Genomic DNA, 23,005 nt, shown 5'->3' on the forward strand with positions numbered 1-23,005 from the left:
ACACAAGGGGCTGGATTTCTAGCAACTCCCATCTTTCCCTGGCAGACAGAATCCCCAGTGATTTTCACAACCAGATGTTATGTGAGCTACTTTTACAAGCTCTGGTGCTCTGGACTAGGGAGCCTGCATGGAATTCAGACCCCTTGCTCCTCAAGAGAAACTGGGTAGCTGTGATATCTCTCCAGATTCTCAACCACTGCACATGGGTGCAGGGTGAGACTTTTCACATCTTCATCTTCCTACCAGTCTCCATGTGACTTCTTCTATAAATCATTGGTTATAAGACTTCTATCCTGCTTGTTGTCAGTTCATTATTCAGGTTGATTGTTCTATAATTTAGTTGTAATTCAGGTATGGTCCTGGAAGGAGGTAAGTGTTACTTCTACCTACTTTGCTGCCATCTTTGATCTTCTCCCCAGTAATTCTTAAGAGTAAAGGAAGAAACAAAACAGTACATATGACTCTAACCTTGGAGGCACTTTCCTCATCCTCACAATTAAACATTTGTGTCACCAGACAAGATTGAGTTCAAATGTGGACATGTCAAAAAATCTACTGTGAGGTCAATATTATTGTATTAGAGAGATCAAATTCCCATAATTTCAATAACAGCCATCTTGGATATTAATTTGCAGAAGTTTAATAGTAGAATAATATTTCCCCAGTGATTTATACTGATTTACTAGAGTTGTGTTTCTGCGGGGTGAAACACCTAAAAGAATAACATTTTTGGCAGTCTGTGTGATGCTTAATTAAGAAGACCGCCATGGCTGGAAATCATAGGCCCCATCCACACAGCTTTACTTTGATCAAGTCCCTATTTTCTTTCTTCTCTTGGAATCATTGCTGGCATGCAATATATCTTTTGTACCATTAATGTAGCTAGTTGGCGTGGTGAGGAAGAATCTATCTTGGCCATCACTCTATCTTATGTTTGCTCTTGTCCCATATATGCTTTGAGTTGAGTGAAAGTTAGCTTCAGTCCTCGAATTAAGATGTCTCATGGATGGACACTTGGGATATGCATCTACTAGTATACCAAGAAGTTTCTTTCAGTAGCAGACATGCAGAAAAGAAAATAGCACAACTCCAACACCCCATGCGTGCCTTGTATGTTTTCTTCAAGTATCATATGCAATTTTGAGTAAAATTTGTATGCCACACAGTATGGCTAAGTTCCAAATAAAGCTTGATTCTGATCAATACTATAGAAATTATCTATGTATATGTCATCTTCTTGGTTCAATGCTATCTGTGAAGCCAAAGAAATGTGAAGCTCTTGAAAATTGTTTAAAGCTTAAAAAATAACCTGATTTTAAGGATCTTTGATTCATATTCATTCTTAAAATAGACTGCAAAAAATATAAACAGGAAATTTTGGTGGGTGAGCTATTCCAAAATTTTCATGGTAAGTCCCAGGTATGTTTTCTGAACTCTCTCTCTACTTCAAGCACTAGTGGCTAAAATGTGTCAGATTATCTATAATTGGTTATACTTAGCAACATTTTTAGTATAACCTATCTCTTTTACCTTTCTTTCACATCCCTTAAACACATACAAATGTATAAAATTATCTTTACAATCACTTCTTCTAGAAGGTTCTCTCTCTGTCTCTCTCTCTCTAAATCTCTTTCTCTCCCTGCCTCCCTTCTTCCCTCCTATCTTCTGCCTATTTTTCCTTCAAATTTCTCCACACCATTCTTCCTCCCAGATGTCCTCCACGCTTCCCTTTTTTTTCTCTTTACAAGGAGGAAGGTTTTGTTGTTTTTATGAAACAGGCTTCTGAATATTTCTGCATAAGTCCTTAAACCTCTATACAGAAATAATAATTTTGGTTTTCAGTGCATATTTGTATACCAAACAATAATAGAGAAGGGCAAAGTGTACATGGTACATAGAGCACTCAGAATTCGTAAGAAAATATTTCATTTCAAATATCTGGAAGGTCAATTACTACAAATTTGTCCAAGAGACAATAATTCATGTAAAAACCTGTCCCTGTAAAAACCTAGAAAAAATATCCTATTATGTAAAAGTGGCCTAGATGTGCAGGCTGTAAAAACATGGCCAAACCCAACCAGTATTTTTAATGTTGGTTACAAATCAAACCTCAGCTTCAGATTTAGAGCCTGTTCTTTATAAAAACTGTTTCACAAGAGAGTTTTAGATCTGCTCACGTACAGCCCTTAAAAAAAATTATAAAACTCCATTTAAATAATCTGTAATTCAAGGCCTTTCACCACCTAGCCCAATGTGTATTTCCAGACTTATTTAGCACTCCTTCTGTAAACTACTCTGAAGTCAATTTGAAATTCTTACTTGCAAAAGATACTCATTTTCAGTTTGTCTGCTAAGAATTCTCCATCTTCCTCGTCCCACCTCATTCCACCTGTCCAAACCTAGCCAGAAGTTATCCATTTATCCTTCCTCAGAACACCAATGGCATTTAAAGCACTTATTTTATTCATTGCAGTTATGTATGAATGACTTATTTCTTCCAATAAACTCTCTAAAAGCAAAAATATGCTTTACCTATCTTGACATTAGTTCAGTGGTTTGCATAAAGTAGGCATTCAATGGACTTGGATCAATATGGATGCTGTGAATCAAAGGCTAATTTACAATTTTTTTAAGAGAAACAAAATTGGATTTTTCTTAAGGTATGGCCTGTAAATTTTTAAAAGTTGTTCCTGAAGTGTTTTGTAAGATTTCTGTTTGTTTATTTTTTATTTGGTCCTGGATAAAATATTCTCCTTTGACAGTTCAAATGAATAATGTACCAACTAGATTTAAACTATCAACCTCTTCATTTCTTTTAGTAGTCAAGTTGATTAACATGACATTAGTCAGTGTTCTGAGGCACTATGTTACACTTTAATCATGACTTCAATAAAAATACTTTTAGAGAAAACTATTAGACAGTACTCACTGATAACATTCTGTGAAAATGCCCATTCTTTAATTAAGAAGACAGCACTGTAAAATTGATTTCCTCCCAGAGGAAAAAAAATGATCTCCAGCAAATATTGATATGAAACATTAGAACAATCTCCAGGGTTTTATAATAAATACAGGTACAAGAAACAAAGAGAGGTTAATGTTCAATCATTTCCAGCGGGTAACCATTTAAAATCTATTTGCTGGATTTTCAACACATTTATTTTGTTCTTCAAGCATTTCATCAAGCTCTCTGTTCTATGTGGGAGTTTCTATTGCTTCATAGATACAATCAGTGGTCTGTGTGGCTATTAGTACCACAGATTACTTACTGGAATTTCAATTGATATAGGCAGCTCCAACATGGGAAATTCAGAAAAAGAGAATTCTTTAAAAATGTGCTCTCTGAAACATTCAACATCACAGTTGCCATGGTTTTCTTTTTCTTTTTTTTTTTTAAAGGATCTAATTTTAACTTGCTGTTAAATGTAACCAAAGAGACATTATAAGGAAAAACATCTTGCTTGTTAGTCCACTAGTACACCTTGATATTTTAAAAACACATTACAAAATATTTCTTCAATCCAATAATTATTTATTGAACACCCACTCTGAGCAATGTATTATGCTACATATTATAAAGGAGACTAAAAACGAATTAGAAGGGTCTTGGCACTCTAGAGCTCATAGTTGGAGATGGGTGGAGGATGAGGAGGGAAGATGTACAGATAAATAACTTCATACAGAGGAGACTCTCTCAGACTGTGAACTGCTGAGGTGGAAATGTATCACAATCCTTTTTCTACACTGATGTCAAGTTCTTTCAGGGCCTGGAATGTAAGAGGCCCTCAGTGCACATTTGTTATGGGATAAGTGCATAGCTGAGGTGAGCACTGTGGAAGCAATAATGGACATACTTCGGTGGGAACAGGGACTGATGCAGTTTCAAGAGATTTACTTGTTACAAGAGCCCAACTGGGAGGTGTCCCTACACAGGCAATTTTTCTTTTCTTTCTTCCAAGTACCCATAAGGCACTATTTCCAGAAGGAAGAGTGAAATTGGCTCACAATGCTCATTAAGAAACACAAAATGAAACATACCATGCAGTGTTATAAGAATAATAATAACCAGCAAATACTCCAAGTTTACAAAGTTATCTCACTGGGTTATCCCATGACCCTCGTTTTACTGAGGAAACCAAAAGATTAGACAACTTGAAGGTGAACACCAAGAGAGTTTACCAGGCTTAGGACTAGAACTCAGGACATTTTGGACTGCAGGGTAATAAATTCCTGTGCACTGTACCACCATTGATTGGGATTTGTACTTCACCTACCTTAATATTTTTTTGTTATTTTAACAACTAGCTATTTAACTTTGCTGTTTGATTGGGTGGGACTCCTTTTAAAATGGCAACAAAATAAATTGGTAGCTTATGTTTAGCAATTATATTTAGAAAAACATTAGTTTTTAGGTGTTTTGTGTTTTTTTTTTAATAAGATATTTAGTTGCAAGTATAAGTATGGCCCTGTTATATTCCAGCAGTCATTAAATTCAGAAAAAAAACCTGATGTGGACATTAAACTTCCACATGAGTGGGTTCCAGGGATTTCAAACTCAAAATTGCCAAACCATTTGCTGATCACTGAGTCACCAAATGGGAATAATGGTATCAAAGCAACTGTACTCGTTTGTACCTGGTACACTGTGAACATTTGCCACGTTGCATCAGAGAGAGCATTAGAAAGAGGCTCCATCATGGGATTATGTAGTGGAAAGAGCGTTCCATTTGGTGGAGTCATTTCTTTTCTCCAACTACATTTTCTCCTTAGGTAATTTGTCCAGTCTCATAGCTTCAAATACTGTCATATGCTCTTAACTCCCAGGGTTATAAACTCTAGCCCTTATATACTCCCAGAACTTCAAAATTGTATACCCAGTTGTCTGTGACATATCTATTTGGAATACCCTAGTATGCATCTTAAAATTAACAAGCCCCAAATAGATCTCTTAATACCCATCCCCTCAATTTGCTCCTCTCCCAGTCTTCTCCATTCTAGTACATGCCCCCACATCTATGCCATTGGCCAGGACAGAAATATATAGGCTGTTTTCATTTCCTTCTTTCTTTCACTTAACCCTCATCTTCCATTCCATCATCAGACCTGTAGACTCTTTCTTTCAAAGGCCCACCTCTTTGCTTATCTATGACAACACCCTCCTCCAGACCCCATGATCTCATGTCTAGATAATTGCAATTACTTCCTCCAACACAGCAGTCTCAGTCATCCTTTCAAATGAAAGTCAGATCCCACCAAGTTCTCCTTTAAATCTTCGAATGGCTGCCCCTAACACCTAGAATAGAATACAAATCCCTTATGCCTCTGCTTCCCCTAAAATCTCATCACTTGTTTTCCTTCCCTTATCTACTATGTTCCAGCCACCTGGCTTTCATTCTGTTCTGCCTTTTGCAATAGTTGGGCTGGAATAGTCTCTCCACTATTTTTCATGATTATTCAGATTATAGCTTAAATGTATGTTCCCCAGGAAGCCTTCTCTGAATTCAGAAGTAATCACCCCTCAGTCATATATTGATTTTAAACCTCTTCATACTCCTTATCACAGCACTAGTCACTATTTACTTATGTATATTTCATTCATATATATCTCCCTCCACCATAATTTAAGCTCCATGAGAGAATGTGCCTTGTATGCCCAGTTCACTGCTAGATATTCAGAATGTGCTCGGCACAGAGTAGATGCACAATAAATATCTGTTTACTGGATAAATGAAATTATTGTATCTTATCTTATTGTATATCTAATAATAAAATCAAAATGATCTGTTTTATTTCTTGCTGTACCATATTACAAAAGCTTATTAGGAAGTCTAGAGGGAGTCAACTACACATAAGGTAGCATTTTACAAATTGGCTTCATCATAGAAAGCTTCTTGTAATTGCTGGTCCTTCCTTCCTTCCTTCCTTCCTCCCTTCCTTCCTCCCTTCTTCCCCCTTTCCTCCCTCTCAGTCTCTCTCCCTCTATTCTTTTATTTCTTCTATTTTTATTATTTACCACTCTAAATTGAGAATATTTATAATGCAGTTACCCTGATCTCTTTTATTTTAGTCTGTGTTAGGAAGTAAATAATTTCCCCAATTCTTTCTTGACATAAAGTATGGCTCATTCAGAACCAAAAGCAAAATCAGAAAAATCAAATCTTTTTTGGGAAGTGATAATGGTACAACTTGCTATCTTTATGAGTGTGTTCCATGAGGACACAAATGTACTTCTCTAAAATCCGTCATCTAATTTGATTGTAAAAACAATAACTCATTGGCTGTAGCAGGAATATGAGGGTAGGAGAGTAATGTTTCAGTGTAAAGGTCAGAGACCTTTGGATACATTTCTTCTTGAAACAAATGCAATTGGGCCGCCAAATTCATGGGCATCCTAAGAGAAAGTTTTAAAGTTGTTCTGTTTCTTTGCAAACATTAATTTGTCTTTCTATCAAAGTGATCCAAGTTTCTATTTGCTTAAGAGGCCAAGACTGTATTGATGTGTAAGGAAAAAAAATGTATTTAACTTTGTTTTACTCTTTAATTCTGTTGATATAGGTCTTAATTCTTAGAATTTCTTATTTTATTTCTTAAACTATAACTCAGAATTGTAGGAAGGTAGATATGAACAGGCTTTCAACATACTCTAATCTGTTCTCCTTAATTTGCTGATGAAGAAAGGGAGTCTTGGGCAGGTGAAATGACCTGCTCATGTCACACAGCAGATCAGTGCTATTAACCACATTTTACAGCTCACAGAATTCTTTCTACCTCACTCCACTGCCTACCACCATAATACACAAGGTAAATGGTTATCAAAATTGTCATATCCAAATGGAGAAACACATACCGAACGACTCAGCACTTTGTTTTCAGAGTCACAAAATTAATGAACAGTAACCATGGAGAGTCCTTATCTTTTGTCCTACTCTTTAAATTACTTAACTAGCCTGGACGTGTGGTGCCTATGAACCAGGAGGTCAGGGTTGGATTCCCAGGCAGGGCACATGCCTGGGTTGCAGGCCTGATCCCCAGTTGGGGGCGTGCAGGAGGCAGCCGATCAATGATTCTCTCTCATCATTGATGTTTCTATCTCTCGTTCCCTCTCCCTTCCTCTCTGAAATCAATAAAAATATATTAAACAAAATTACTTAACTAATTGTTCTCAAACATGTTTAAAAGTTAAATCTACCCAGAGGTGGGGAATGTATCTTAAAAAAAACACACAACTTTTTATTGGAAAAAATTTTTAAATTTACAGAGAAGTTGTTTAAGAATAGTGTCTAAAACTCTCATTTGCCTGTTACCCATATTCACTAATTTTAAATATTTTGGCCACAGTTATAATTCTCTCCCCAATATGTAAGAGAGAGAGAGAGAGAGAGAGAGAGAGAGAGAGAGTGTGTGTGTGTATGTGTGTAGCAGGTTATACATACATATATATGCATTTGTAATATATTATTTTCTGAAGTCGTGAGTAGTTTGCACACATCATGCCTTATTATCCCTTACTATTTCAAAGCTTATTTCTTAAAATCAAAGATACTCCTCTTATGTAACACAATCCACTGATGTTGACATTGATATACTATTGCCTAATCTATAGTCGCTATTCCAGTTTTGTCAGCTGTCTTGATAATGTCCTCTTAGTATTTTCCCCTCCAGTATAAGATTCAGTCTAGGATAATATATTGTCATATCTCTTTAGTCTCTGATTCTGAAACAGTTTCTCAGCCTTTCCTTGTCTCCCATACATTGGCATTTTTTAAAACAGTATAGGCCAGCTCTTTTATAGTATCTACTTCATTTTGAGTTTGTCTGATATTTCCACATGATTAGATTCAGGTTAAACATCCCCAGTCAGAACATAACAGAATATTGTTCTGTCTTTCTCACAGTATCTCATTCAGAGGCACATTTGCTCACTTGCATTTTTCTTTTTTTTTTTTTTTTTGGTGATGCCAATTTTAAGCACCTGGTCAAGATGTTATCTAGTTTCTTCAGAGTATGACTAAAGATTTCCCCATTGCAACTTATAAGCAGTCTTTGGGGAGACACTTTTGAGACTGTGCAATTATTATGCTCCTCATCCAACATCCGTCTATCCGTGTCTTGATTTATCATCCACAGGATGATTCTGTCTGAACCAATCTTAACTATGATGATTGCAAATGGTGACTTCCCCTTCCAATTCACAGTACTATTAGAATGCTTAGACAGAGGGTTGGCTACCACTAAAGTGCCTGATGTATGGTTTACTGGGAAGTCCTGTGTCAGTATGAATCAGAGTCTTCTGAGGTCTCTTAGGTTCCAGGCCCCACAGATTTTGATTCACTGGAGTCATACATAGGAATTTGCACATTAGGTAGGCAGAGGAGGGCTGTACTAGAAATATGAGCGATCTAAAGCATTAATGTGGTCATGGTATATATGTACTACCTCTTGACTCTCCCACTCTAACCCCATACCACTTGAAATTAAATGTACTGGTAAAACAATCACCAACCCATATCATAAAAATTGTAACTGCTCAACAAAGTTCAGTTATTATTATGATAATTAATTTTAAATAATATAAAATGCTGGATCAAAATTTTCCATAAAATTATTTTTTGGTAATGTTCCTTTGCTGATTCCCTAAGCACGTTCAAGATCAGTCTACTCCAGGAGCGTCTGATGTAATAGGTATTGTGACCATGTTGGACCCTGTCCAATGCATTCATGTGCTTTATGTTGCTGAGGTAAAACTGGCGCCTGGGTTGACACTGAGAAAACAGTCGGCCAGGAAGACAGAGCTGCATTAGCTATTGATGCTAAAGAAACTCTTTGTATCTATGTGCTTCCTTCCCTAAAAAGAGGTTATAAGGATGGATTATTGGTAGATAACCATTTATCCATTTAGTCAACAAATACTTGTTGAGTTCGTACTAGGTGAAAATAACTGGGCAGGATAAAAGACAGGACAAACACTTTGGATTTAGAGAGATATGAGGTCAGATCTCTTTCTACTTATCATACATACCCACCCAAACAGTGCATGGTTTATAAAATGGGTACAGCATGGGTAATGCATGAAAAATTAACATTTGCCACTCTTATCTCACAAATGGAACCTGAGGCAGAAAGATGAGACTGCTTCTAAATTAGTTTCCCCTGAAGTTGAACTGGATGTTTATCCTATATAATAAAAGGCTAATATGCAAATCGACTGAACAGTGGAATGACCGGTTGCTATGATGCACACTAACCTCCAGGGGGCAGACAATCAATGCAGGAGCTATTCCCTGGTGGTCAGTGCATTCCCACAGGGGGAACGCTGCTCAGCCAGAAGCCGGGCTCATAGCTGGTGAGTGCAGCGGCGGTGGCAGGAGCCTCTCCTGCTTCCACAGCAGCACTAAGGATGTCCGACTGAAGGCTTAGGCCTGAAGGGGGAGCAGGCCTAAGCCCTCAGTCAGACATCCCCCAAGGGCTCATGGACTGCGAGAGGGCGCAGGCCAGGCTGAGGGACCTCCCCGTCAAGTGCACAAATTTTGTGCATCGGGCCTCTAGTTTTCACATACGATCATTGTAAATCTCTGTAAACTGTCTTTTGGAGTGGGGTAGAGACAGGTAGAAAGCAAATATAGAAATTTCCCAATCTCTAAACATCCTTCCTATCTAATAAAAGGGAAATATACAAATTAGCCATCACTCTGTCACAAAGATGGCGGTGCCCATAGACACAAGATGGCAGCATCCAGTCCTCTCAGCCCTACCGGAGTCCCCAGGTCCTGGGGGGGCGGTGGCTGAGAGCAGCAGCATGAGCAGCCTGGTGGAATGCTTGCTTCGTCGCTGCGGTGACGAGGCAAGCATTCCGCACCCGGCCTTAGATGGGCCTCTGGCCAGGCTGGGGCGCAAAACACTTGTGTCGTTGCCCCGGCGATGAGGTAAGTGTTCCGCACCCAGCCATGGATAGGCCTCTGGCCAGGCCAGGGTGCGGATGGGCCTCTGGGCCACAGATAGCCTCTGGGCAGTGGGCGCAGAGTGGCCAGGCCCTGCAGAGAGCTACTGGTGCATTAATTTGTGCGCAGAGCTACTAATCCTATCTAATAATAGACAAATATGCAAATTGACCATACCTCCAACACACCCTCAAGCCACGCCCACCAGCCAATCAGAGCGAGTATGCAAATTAACCCAAACCAAGATGGCTATAGCCACAGAGAGCAAGGTTTCCTAGGTAACAGAGGAAGCTTTCTGCCTGCCCTTGCCAGGCCTAAGCCTCCACTCAAGCTACAATGTTTCAATTATACAAGGTAAACAAATTCAAACAAATGGTGGCAGAATGGAGCTTGAGAGAGCAGGCCAGGGTTGCCGCCGGCAACAGGGGAAGCAAAGCTTTCCACACACCCTAGCCGGGCCCACCTGCTTAAGACAACAAAGTTTCAATTGTAGAAGGAAAATAAATTCCAGATACCAGGGTCTCCACTTGGGTTGCCAGGGGATGTGGCCGGCCTGCAAACCATCACAGGCCCCTCGCTCAGGCCGCCCCACACCCCAAGGGAACCCCCACCTGATCCGGGACGCCCTTCAGGGCAAACCAGCTGGCCCCCACCCCTGTACCAGGCCTCTATCCTATCTAATAAAAGAGTAATATGCAGATTGATCATCACTGCAACACACAATATAGCTGCCCCCATGTGGACACAAGATGGCCAGCAGGAGAGAGGCAGTTGGGAGGCACCCAGCCTGCAAGGGAGGGCAGTTGGAGGTGATCAACCCTGCTGGAGAGGGCAGTTAGGGGTGACCAGGCCAGCAGAGGAGGGAAGTTGAGGGCAAAGAGGCTGGCAGCAGAGTGGTTAGGGGGTGATCAGGCTGGCAGGCAGAAGCGGTTAGAGGCAATCAGGAAGGCAGGCAGGCAAGCAGTTGGGAGCCAGCAGTCCTGGATTGTGAGAGGGATGTCCGACTACCCGTTTAGGGATCCGACTGCCCACCGGGATCGGGCCTAAACGGGCAGTCAGACATCCCTCGAGGGGTCCCATATTGGAGAGAGTACAGGCTGGGCTGAGGGACAACCCCCCTCTGTGCACGAATTTCATGCACCGGGCCTCTAGTATATAATGAAAGGCTAATATGCAAATTGTCCCCTCAACTGGGAGTTCAACCAGGGGGCAGGGCCAGCTGGCCAACCACCTATGGCCCCTCCCCCTGGTCGGCCCAGCCAGATTGGCTCCAATCAGGGCGGGCAGGCCAGACCCCACCGGTGCATGAATTTGTGCACCAGGCCTCTAGTATTGTATAAAAAAGCTGTCACTGTTGTCATTTTAATATTTCCTATTATGTTTACAATGCATTTTAACATAACAATCCCTAAACATCCTTAACTTCAGAATTTAAAGAATAAATTTCATTTTTAACACTTGAAAAACTGTTCGATGGAATTTTTTATATAATGTGACAAAGGATTAACAGCACACTGTTGTAGGCATTTACCACAGAATGAGAGAGAGAGAAAAAGAGAGAGAGAGAGGGGGAGAGAGAGAGAGTGAGGGAGGCAGAGTGAGAGACAGAGAGAGATTGAGAGATCTATTTATTTACCTATCTGTTCATGCCAAGCCATTTCACATCATAAACATCTGAGCCAAAGATGGGCTTATATAATTCTTAGTTAGGATTTGTTGTTTGATATTTTACCAAAGGTAATATAACTATGAAGTGCTTTCAAACAGAACTATTTAGATCTTGTATATATTGGTCTTGTATATATGTTTAAGTTATATTTGCACAAATGCCTTGATGCTTAATCAGATTTCATTAATTCCCTTCTAAAAGCCAGCAGGCTCAGATTACAAACCTGTGGGCTATTGTGGGCTGCTGTCCTTCCCAGTGAAAGGTACAAAGCAAGAAGCAGCATGCTCCTTCTCCTACGCCCTCCATAACTCCTCTGCCTCCGGCTCAAGTAGCTCAATGCAGATCCCCTTTACCCAATGTGTTTTAAACACGTAGCCTCATTTCAAGGTGTAGTCAGCTTCCCTCTATATTCCTTTGAAATAAAAAAAGGGGTTCAGGGGCAAAGGGAGCCTCAGGGCCTCTCCTCTTATCCACACTACACTGCTTCCTCTCCCAGCATGACAAACAATATAGGTGAAGAAAAATAATTTAATTTCTTACTTGTATACCTTTTTAAGTACTATTATTTGATGATTTCTTCTGAATCTTTTTCTAGCATAAGTACTGTTATTTATTTTGCAGAAATGCATTTGTCTTTGGAAGTATTAATTTTGGAATTAAGATAGAGGAGATATCAAAATAGTTCAGAAACTTTTTTCCTTTTTCAATCAGGTTTCAATGACATTTAATGAAGATTTACAGGTTTCTGAAGATGAGAAATATTTGAAAACTGATTGTATATCAATCATTCACAAATACTTCCCAACCGATCTCAGAAAAAGAGAACTGTGAAGTCAAGCAGCTGCTTGGAAAAAAACAAACCAACTTTTGATATGTATCAAACTTTTAAAAACAAAGCCATACTTTTAAAATTATTATACTGGCATTTTCAACCTGCCAAAATATATTACTTGAACTATTTGATTACAAGTTAGGTTCTGCTTGTGGGTGGAGTGAAGTAGTTTGTATCAGATCAGTACTGCCCTTAGGAACAAGCTGAGAAGCAGAATGCTGGATGGCTTGCTGGGGAGGCAATGAGAAATGCAGAGGCTATGCCTCCTTAATTAAAATGAGCTGTCCTTTACAGCTATATTTATCCTGGGGGCATTTGCCAATTCCATGGGGAGAAGGCTGGGAATCTCAGCTTTTCACCTCTGTGTGTTGGTAAAACCAGTGCAGCTTTGGGTAGATATTTGGGGAGTCTCAACACAGAGATGTTTATCACCAAAAAAAAAAGAGATAATTTCTGGCGCCAGGTGTGACAAAATACAAAAGACCTGACTGGCAAGCCTCTGAAAAAGCAATGCAAAGTTTTGGCAGTCTCATAAGACAAGGATCCACAGGAAGAAGGGCCTCTAAAGAAACATTTGACTTTCAGAGGAAAACTCTTGAAAACCAGAAGAACTACAGGTAGACTCTTTTCAGTGCTGCCACCAAGCCTCCACATGAAAAAACCCCTGATTAAGATGATCTAGCGTGTTATCTCAGTGGATAGAGCATCGGCAGAAGGGTCCCGGGTTCGATTCCGGTCAGGGCATGTACCTTGGTTGCGGGCACATCCCCAGAGGGGGTGTGCAAGAGGCAGCTGATCGATGTTTCTTTAAATGTTTCTAACTCTCTATCCCTCTCCCTTCCTCTCTGTAAAAAAATCAATAAAATATATATATATATAAAAAAAAAAAAAGATGATCTAGCGTGTTATCTGCCCAGTGAAGGGAAGAATGAATCCTTTAAAGAGGAAGATACATCATCTGGATCCTCTCTCATCTACAGTATACAATTTTTAGCACTTAATTAAAATTATTAAATACTAGAGGCCCGGTGCATGAAATTTGTGCATGGGGTGTGGGGTGTCCCTCAGCCCAGCCTGCACCCTCTCCCATCTGGGACATCCCTCTCACAATCCAGTATGCTGGCTCCCAACCGCTCGCCTGCTTCTGCCTGATTGCCCCTAACCACTTCTGCCTGCTAGCCTAATCACCCCCTAACCACTCCACTGCCAGCCTGATTGATGCCTAACTGCTCTCCGGCCGGCCTGGTTGGCCCTAACTGCCCTCCCCTGCCAGCCTGGTCACCCCTAACTGCCCTCCCCTTCAGGCCTGGTCCCCCCACAACTGCCCTCCTCTGTAGGCCTGGTTCCCCCCAACTGCCCTTCCCTGCAGGCCTGATCCCCTCAACTGCCCTCCCTTGCTGGCCTGGTCCTCCCCAACTGCCCTCCTCTGCCAGCCCAGTCTCCCCCAACTGCCCACAGCTGCCCTCCCTTGCCAGCCATCTTGAGGCAATCATCTTGTGTCCTCATGTTGGCAGCCATCTTTGACCACATGGGGCAGCCATCTTGTGTCTTGGAGTAATGGTCAATTTGCATATTACTCTTTTATTAGATAGGACTAGAGACCTGGGGCACAAAATTTGTGCACTGGTATGGGGGGGGGTGGTCCCTCAGCCTGGCCTGCACCCTCTCACAGTCCAGGAGCCCTCAGGGGATATCCCCCAGGGAGCTGGCCTAAGCAGTCAGTCAGACAACCTTAGCACTGCTGCAGAGGTGGGAGAGGTTCCCGCCACCACTGCTGTGCTCACCAGCCATGATCTTGGCTTCTGGCTGAGCTGTGCTCCTGCAGTGGGAGTGCACTGACCATCAGGCAGCAGCTCCTACATTGAGCATCTTCCCCCTGGTGGTCAGTGCACAACATAGCGAGCCTTTGAGCGGCCTTAGCATATCATTAGCATACTACACTTTGATTGGTTGAACCGCCGACCAGACAACTGGACACTTAGCATATTAGGCTTTTATTATATAGGATGCCCCCAAGTACTCCCAAGATAATATAATTAAAAATCAAAAGAAAAAGTAGACAATAGAAACACAATCATAGATGATTAACTCCTATATTTAAAATAACTCTGATATAATTAAGACAAAAAGAGGAAGAGATGATAAAGATGATAAAGATAAAGAATTTTACGAGAGTATTGGAGTTTGTAAAAAAGAATCAAATGAGGATTCTAGAACTGAGGTACATGGTATCTGAAATTAACTCATTAGATGGATTTAGCAACAGATATAGATGCAGCAAAAATAGGATTAGCAAACTTAAGGAAGTTAGTAGAAAGTATCTGAATTTAAGTAGAGAAGTAAAATAATAGAATATACAGAAAAAAAGAACTTTAGGGACTGAGGAACACAATGAAAGGGTTTAACAGAAGTATAGTTGGAGCCCCAGAAGAAGCACAGTGTGAAAATGAAGCAGAAGCAAGAAAGAACTGCAGTTAGGAATGAAAAGTAATAGTAAAAGTAAAGATTTGAGACTACACATATAAAAATAAATACTGACTGACTGTCATTTGACTGCATAAACAATAACAGAAGTGTCTCTACCAAGCTTAAAATGTATGTAGAATTAAAAAGAATGGCAACAACAATATAAAAGATGAGAGAGGGTAAATGGAGTTAAAGTATTCTAATCTTCTAAAATTATTAGTAATTTGGTAAAAATAATCATTTGTATTGGATTGTAATAAATTAAGAATTCATGTAATTTCTAGGGTAAAAATGAAGGAGAATAAAAGAATGTATAACTAACAAATTAATATAGGGGAAAATGAAGTAGTTTGAATAATCCAAGGAAAAGCAAGAAATGAAAAAGGATCAAATAAAAAACCAGGTAGCTTTAGGTAGATATAAACCAAAATGATCAGTAATTACTTTAGATTTAAAAGTACGAATATTCCAATTAAGAATCTAAGATAATGGCACTAAAAATAAAATACAAACCCCAACTATATTTTGCCTATAGGAGATATACCTTAAATATATAGAAAGGTTGAAAATAAAACCATGCAGAAAGAAACAGCATGCAAACACCAACCACGAGAATTGCAGGGCTCTACTCTTATCAAAGCAGAGTTTATGGCAAGAAGCGTTACTAGATATAAAGAATGTGTGCTAGTATGTATTGTCTCTCAGTCGGAAAGTAGTCCTCATCCTGTATTCACTGGAACCAAATCCTGCAGACCACATTTCTTTTCCTCCAGCTGGCTGGAGGACCCTGCCAGTAGAGGGCACTGGTAAAAAACTGCTAGGCTGAGAGGGCAAGAAGGGACTTTTCCTTCTGGTGTTCTGTTTGGGCCAGTAGCAAGTGGATGGGTTTGCAGGAGTCCAAGCAGCACTGAGCTCCAGGGACGCAACCTCATGTTCACTGGAAGTGTCTGTTGGCAAGTTTCTTTATCAATACAGTTTTGTTGCTCTCCCAGTTCTGCAGCAAGTGAATACCATCTTAGTCATGATTTCCAGGGACAGCCAGGTGCTGGAAGCCAATTCCAGCATGTCATAATTGCAAGAGTTTCATCGAAAGGTTGATGGAACTTGGGGACTCAACAAGGGCTAAGTCACATATGTTGTTACCTGTTGGGAATGGCTAAAGGCATTTCCCCAAACCTGAAAAGGATGCATTAAATTGATTGTTTGCTGCCAGACAGCTCAGGGCATCTTAATCTACATGTTATTGACTCCTACTGGCCAAACACATGAACAGCCATAGGCTATTCCCCAATCTGACAATGGATTCTGTAGGAAACCTTATCCTTTGAAGTGTATATCTCTGCCTTGCCTTAGGACAAATTGTGTTAATAAAAAGCAAGGGGTCCTGAGACAAGGAGAACTTGGTTTCTTCAGCCAAGCTCCTCTGCCTCCCCCAATATGCCTTTCAAAATTATGTTTCTTCTCGGGACTCTTATTTAATTTATGCACAGACCCTTCTCCAGGGTTCCTGAACCCTTCTAGATGCTGGATCAAGACCACCAGTGTTAAATGACTCCCTATGTCCGGCAGCCAGGTGTGAATTTTAGTATTGCAGGACCTCCTCTAAGGTTCCAGTTTCTTCTTCGTTCACTTTCTCTCAGTCCCAATAGGAGTAATTTGCTTGCTGCAGGTTCTATGTCTATAATCCTTGGAGTTCTCTTTCTACTCCTTAGCCACTTTTTAATCCAGTTAACTATTCTTTGTACTAATCTATTTAATCTAGTTTCTGTTTTCTGACTGAACTGATACAAAAGGATATTTTATAACAAAAGGGAGCTATACAAGGAAATGACAGCACAATTTCATCAATAAGATGGCTCAATAAGATGGCTTTAAAATCCATAAAACAAAAAATTACATCTCTCAAAAAAATGACAAATTTCTAATCCTCGTTGAATATTTTAATTTATATCTCTCTATAACTGATTTTTTAAAATATAGTTTTTATTGATTTCAGAGAGGAAGGGAGAGGGCGAGGAAGAGGGAGAGAGAGAGATAAATATCAATGATGAAAGAGAATAATTAATTGGCTGCCTCATGCATGCCCCACACTGGGGACTGAGGCCCCAACCTGGGCATGTGGCCCAACCTGGAATCGAACAGTGACCTCCTGGTTCATATGTTGATGCTCAACCACTGAGCCACACCAGCCGGCCTGAATAATGGATTTTTAAAAAGAAAAGGAATAAATAAAATCCTTTTAAAGACAGAAGCTCTGAGCAACACAGATAATAAAATTAACCTAATTGATATACGTAGAATCCTGCACCAAACAACATCAGTATATATGTCCTTTTTCAACTATACCTGAAACTTTTACAAAAATTGACCATAGCTACATCATAACTCAAACAACAAATTTCTCATTTTATATAGAAATAGAGAGTGCTAAGAATAACCATGTTAAACTTGAAGAACAACAAAGCTGGAGGGCTTAAACAGCCAGATTGTAAGAATTATTATAAAGCTATAATAATTAAGTCAGTGTGGTTTTAATGCAAGAATAAGTCATTATACCACTTGAACAGAATAGACAGTCCAAAATATAGACAAATACATAAATTATCATTTAATTTAAGGGTGACACCTCCCTTTCCTAAAACCCCAACCGCATTCCATTGTTTTTGAGAACTTATAGCAGATATGAAAGATCTGGAAGAGCAAAAAGCTATTGAGAATTAGGGAGATGGAGACATAAGTGAAAAACAGAGGTAGTCACCTGCCACTGGTAGATAAGAACAAGGCCATGTGATCGATATAGTGTGGGTACTAGTTGAACAGATTCTACATAAATAGAGTAACATGAAGGCCCATAGAAGTTAGGAAAATGGGAAGGAATGGCAACTGCATGAGGAGATAATGCCCCAAAGTAGAGACTAGATATGTTAGGGTGAGAGGTGACTGTGGAGGCCATGGTACTATTGCAATCCTTTCTTTTTCCCAGCTTTATTGATACACATATATTGCAAAATGATTACCGCAGTAGAGTTAGTTAACATCTCCATTGCCTCACATAATTACCATTTCTTTTTTGGTGATAAGAACATTTAAGATCTATTCTTAGCAACTTCCCAGTATATAACACAGTATTGTTAACTATAATCACCTTGCTGGACATAATCCCCAGAACTTATCTATACCAATAAAAGAGAAATATGCAAATTGACTGTCACTTCATGAAGCCCACCCGCCAATCAAGAGTGCGTATGCAAATTAACCCAACAAAGATGTTGGTGGCCCTGCCCTCCAGCCACTCCGGGCCTCTGGGCAGCACGCATGCAGGCGCGGAGCAGCTGGGGGGGTTGGGATGCCCACTATGAGGGGGAAGGTGGGGGGCGGAGGGAGCTACAGGAGCAGTGCTCTGGCTGGAGCGAAGACAGAAGGCTCCAGCCAGACCGAAGACGGAAGGCGGAGGCCGGAACAAAGGCCTGGGTCCTGGGTGTTGGAGGAAAACCAGTGCCAGCAGCCAGGGGAATGAAGGCCTACTGCATGAATCTTCATGCAACGGGCCTCTAGTTAGTCTTATAACTGGAGGTTTGTACCCATTGACCAACATGTCTCCACATCCCTCAACCACCCTTGAATCTCATAAATATAAACAACAGAATGGTGACAATGCTTTCTTTCTGTAACTTAAACTTAAGTTTCCAAATGTTTGTCAAGAGGGATGTGAAGTAGTTATTAAGCCATAGTTTTGCTCCTTACACCTTCAAGTTAACAAAATTGATCTGAATTCTAAGAAGTTAAAAGCACACTTTTTTTTTTTTTTTCAGGGGGTGACAATACAATGTCTTCTCAAGTTGTAACTTAGGTGATCTTTAAAGACAGCATTCAATTCTTCTGCTTGAATTATGCTGGCTAGCAGGAGTGTAAGTGATAACTGGTGCGAGAGCACTGAAGCATTCATGCATGTGCAATCAGATGAACACCCATACCTGGAGAAATACAGGCCCAGGTTGAGTGCCAATAGTTTTTAAGCTAAACTAACATATGGAGCTATCATCTTATTATGGAAAAACTAACGGTGCCTGAAGAAAAGCAAGACCAATGTTTTCAAATCTATATTTTCAAACACATTTAAAAAACCCAGCTCAAACAGAGTTATATACAATTCCCATCCTCTGTTGAAGGGCATTTAATCTTACTTTTAAATTTTGATTCTCTTTCACTCTTGAAAGACACATATGCAACTTATTTAAGTAAATATTATCTTAACTTTAATATATGTTATTTATTAAGATTTAACTTATTGGTAATTAAATTATTAGTTTGATCTTTTATTTATTATGACTTAATTTAGCTAATTTGTTTAAATAAATAGCCAGATAGGACAACTAATTCATCCATGAAAAAGAACCAAAATTAAGACCTTTGATTTCTATGAGTTGTTTCTATTTCTATTCGGTGATTATAATATTAGTCTTCCCAAAACATTTCCTTTTAAATGATCTACTTAAAACCACATCAGTTTTCCACTTGTCATGCAATTCTAGATTGCAATGTGACATCAGCTTCAGATTGAACCCATTAAGATTACAGGGACACATTCTAACACTTATCCTGTGTCAATTCAGTTCATCTACCTTCAAAGTTGCCTAAAATATATGAAACATTAGTGGTTCAAATACCTGAATCCTGAACAGTTCATAATACAGATACATAGGTGTACACAGATGTGTATCACATCATTTAATGTAGAAGCACATTTACCCCTTAAGGCTTTCTAAAATACTGTATGGAGGTAAAGCTGAATCTTTGCCATCACACTTATTTTACAAGTTTTCTCATCATATGGAGAATGTGGAATTATATGGATAACACTCATGGCCACTGGGTTCTCAGTTTTCTCATTTACAAAATGTGGTTAATGATAATATCTGCCTCATGTCGTTGAGAAGAGTAATAGAAGGTTGCTTAATAACAGTAAGTGCTCGATAAATGTTAATTATTATACTATTGTTATCGTCATTTTTATTATGGCTGTTAGTGCTCAGCAATTTTTAAAAATTAGACAATTAGAAAAAAGCTCTTTCTATTGGACACCTAGCTCACGCTCATTCATCATGTATATTTTGAAATTTAGCCAGAGCTGTGATAAGTTATAGCTTCCTCTTCAGTGATCTTTAAACTAGACTGCTACAATATTTTATTTTATTAACCTCCCTAAGAAAAATTCAACAAGGCTCTTCATGGGTGCAAAATGTTACAACTTGAATGTTACTTTCCAGAAAGATGACTCAATATATTTTACACTAGTTGAGAGACAATATTTTGGGCTCCCTGTTGTAAAAAGATTTAAAAACCCTTGATCATATGGTGTTTGTTACGGCTTTTGTTACCATAGCCTACCACTGTTGGGGTACCTGCTAATCTATTTTCAACTGATGTGTCACATAAAAGAAAAAAAAAAAAAGGAAGAAATAGCAGTCAAATAGAGAAATGTGGCTTCTAGCCATTATGTGTCTTAATTAGAAAATGTTCTCTTGTAGTAAGGAATAAACTGGTGTGCTGATGCCTGGTGATCATTTTAAGGTTCTGTAGCTCATGATTATGATTCATGTTCATTTGTTGTTTTCTTTTAAGTTGTAATCAATTTCCAATGTGCTGGTTTCACTACTGAGGAGATGAATAACTTTTTGAATTTAGGGCAGTTTCTAAGTAGTTATTTTCCATTCTGCACGGTGGAAAAATTTTTTTTAAAAGGTATATTCCTGAATGGCTTTTAAAATTATTTCTCATTTGGTTATAATAACACTGATGAGTAACAGATTGAATAGGCGCTTCAATGAAAAGTCCACATTGGAAACAAAGAAATCTCAGTTCTATCTTGATTATGTACTTGTGTTGCACATCATGACGACTCACCAGTTTAGATTGGTTCTATGAACTTAAAAAAGAGGCTTAAAAATTATTTTAAGCTTCTCTGAAATACTCTACATCACAGTGTTGCCTCCAGTTGATTCTCCTTTTTCCATATCAGAATCAATATGTCATTCCTTGCTCACATTAAGACAATGAAGAAACTACAGGCCGTATGCAGAGTTAGGCAGTTGGAAGGATTCCAGCCCATCTCTTGCTTCCAGTGTGTTCCTTTTCTCTTCTTCCTTTATTTACCTTTCCTTCTACAAATATCATTGAGCGCTTGTCATACATGAAGAAAAAGAACCCTGCGAAATATTATTATTGGGTCTTAATTGAAATTATTTTTCCATTTGGACGAAAAAAGTCCATCCAGACTGCAATATTTAAAAGTAAGTACCTATAACCTGGCCAGTATTGCTCAGTCGTTGAGCTTTGATCTATGAACCAGGAGGTCAGGGTTCAATTCCCAGTCAGGGCACTTGCCTGGGTTACAGGCTCGATTCCCAGAAGGGGATGTGCAGGAGGCAGTCGATCAATGCTTCTCTCATCATTGATGTTTCTACCTCTTTCTCCCTCTCCCTTCCTCTCTGAAATCAATAAAAATATATATATTTTTTTTAAAAAAAAGAAAGCACCTGTATGGCTTTCAAAGTCTTACTGGTGAAATTTGAGAGATGCAAAGAGCTTTGGTGTGTATAACATTATTAGGGTGTTATATTTAACTGTAAGGTGTTAAAAAATATTTATCAATACAAAGCAAGTTTTCATTGATTTATTTCAAACTAGTGGCCTACTGAAATTTAATCACTTTGTTGGTGTTCCAAAAACTGGGACGTTTACTGCTACCTATAAATATTTTATGGACAAGGAATGTGAAATTTTAAACAAGCCTGACAGCCATTTTCCAGGGCTCATGCTGAACCACCTTTGAATGGCAGGCTCATTGTGAAAGACATTCATTCACTCGTTCACTCTCTCACTCACTCTTACATCAAACATCTCAGGGAACACATTTTCCGCCAGGCATGGTGTTTGAACACACACAGTTGAAGATAGGTCTGTGTGTTAGAGGAGAGCTCAGATTGTCTCTCTACCCTACTTCGTGGTAATTCAGTATCTACAGTCCACAGTAACACGGGTCACGGACACAACAGCCCATTTCACAAAGATGAAACAAAAATCTGGACTCTGAAATAGCCATCATCTTTCTCTTGACCACAGGTAGATGTCCTCAAATTATACAAGGTATTAAGGAATAAACGTTAGGTTAAAACAAAACAAAAACAAAAAAAATCTGTTACTTGGAAACCAAAGAGAACCTTGACCTTCCCTGTCTCCTTAAAGTGGAAATGGGGTAAGGTGGGCCCCTTTGGGGAAAGGTGACCACTTGGAATACCCTCTATGGTAACTGCCTGCAGGAAACCATACCTGACTGCTTATTAGGCTTCTCTGTAAGTAACGGTTCCTGGTTCCTCACGTGGGAAGGAAGAAAGGAGCCTCTGGTCACCCCAGTTTATTGAGCTTTCCCCTGAAGCTCAGTCCACTGCCCACCCAGTGAAGGTGAAAAGTTTCAACTGAATCTCCTCCTACCTCCGCAGCGGTGGCTCAGCCGGCGGGGACCCCAGAAGCTCGCGACTCTTCCCAGCTGAGCATCTGCCCACTCGCGGGTCCAAACGTCCCAATCCGCGGCCACCCTGGTCTGCGGGCTCGGGAAGGGTGCGGGGCGCCCAGGTTCCAAAGGTCATTCCAGGCCCCGCCCCTTCGCGTGAGGCCCCACCCACTAGTGACTCGTGGCTCCTTCACTAGCAGTCCTCTGACTATTCTCTGTTGTGGCGCCTGATTTTTTTTTTTTTTTTATAAAACAAATTTTTATTTTTCCTTTCAGATTCTAAAAGTAATATTGTTGTTGGCCCTGGCCGATTAGCTCAGTTGGTTAGAGCATCTTCTCAATAAGCTAAGGTTGCTGTTCTATCCAGGGTCAGGGCACATACAAGAATCAACTAATGAATGTATAAATAAGTGAAACAACAAATTGATGTTTGCTTGTATTCTAAAGAGGAAGACTAAACATTTAGTGTATATGTTTGCAGCCTTTTTACTATGAATAGATAGATAAAAAAATAAATAGATCGTCCCTCTTGTCTGCCTCTTTCACACACATAAATGCACAGGTCTGAGTTACATAAATAGGCTTTATAA

General features: G+C 39.6%; 1 protein-coding gene across 1 annotated transcript in view; it reads right to left on the minus strand.

Moving 5' to 3' along the window:
- The window catches only part of SPATA16 (spermatogenesis associated 16), a 232,619-nt gene extending 210,068 nt beyond the window's left edge, over nt 1-22,551 (minus strand). Inside the window, exon 1 of the mRNA XM_054712997.1 lies at nt 22,397-22,551. Coding sequence (XP_054568972.1) covers nt 22,397-22,551 — 155 coding nt within the window. The remainder of the gene's footprint in view (nt 1-22,396) is intronic.
- Between the last annotated feature and the right edge of the window lie 454 nt (nt 22,552-23,005).

The sequence above is a fragment of the Eptesicus fuscus genome, chromosome 3 (genome assembly GCF_027574615.1).
Source record: "Eptesicus fuscus isolate TK198812 chromosome 3, DD_ASM_mEF_20220401, whole genome shotgun sequence".
Classification (NCBI taxonomy): domain Eukaryota; kingdom Metazoa; phylum Chordata; class Mammalia; order Chiroptera; family Vespertilionidae; genus Eptesicus; species Eptesicus fuscus.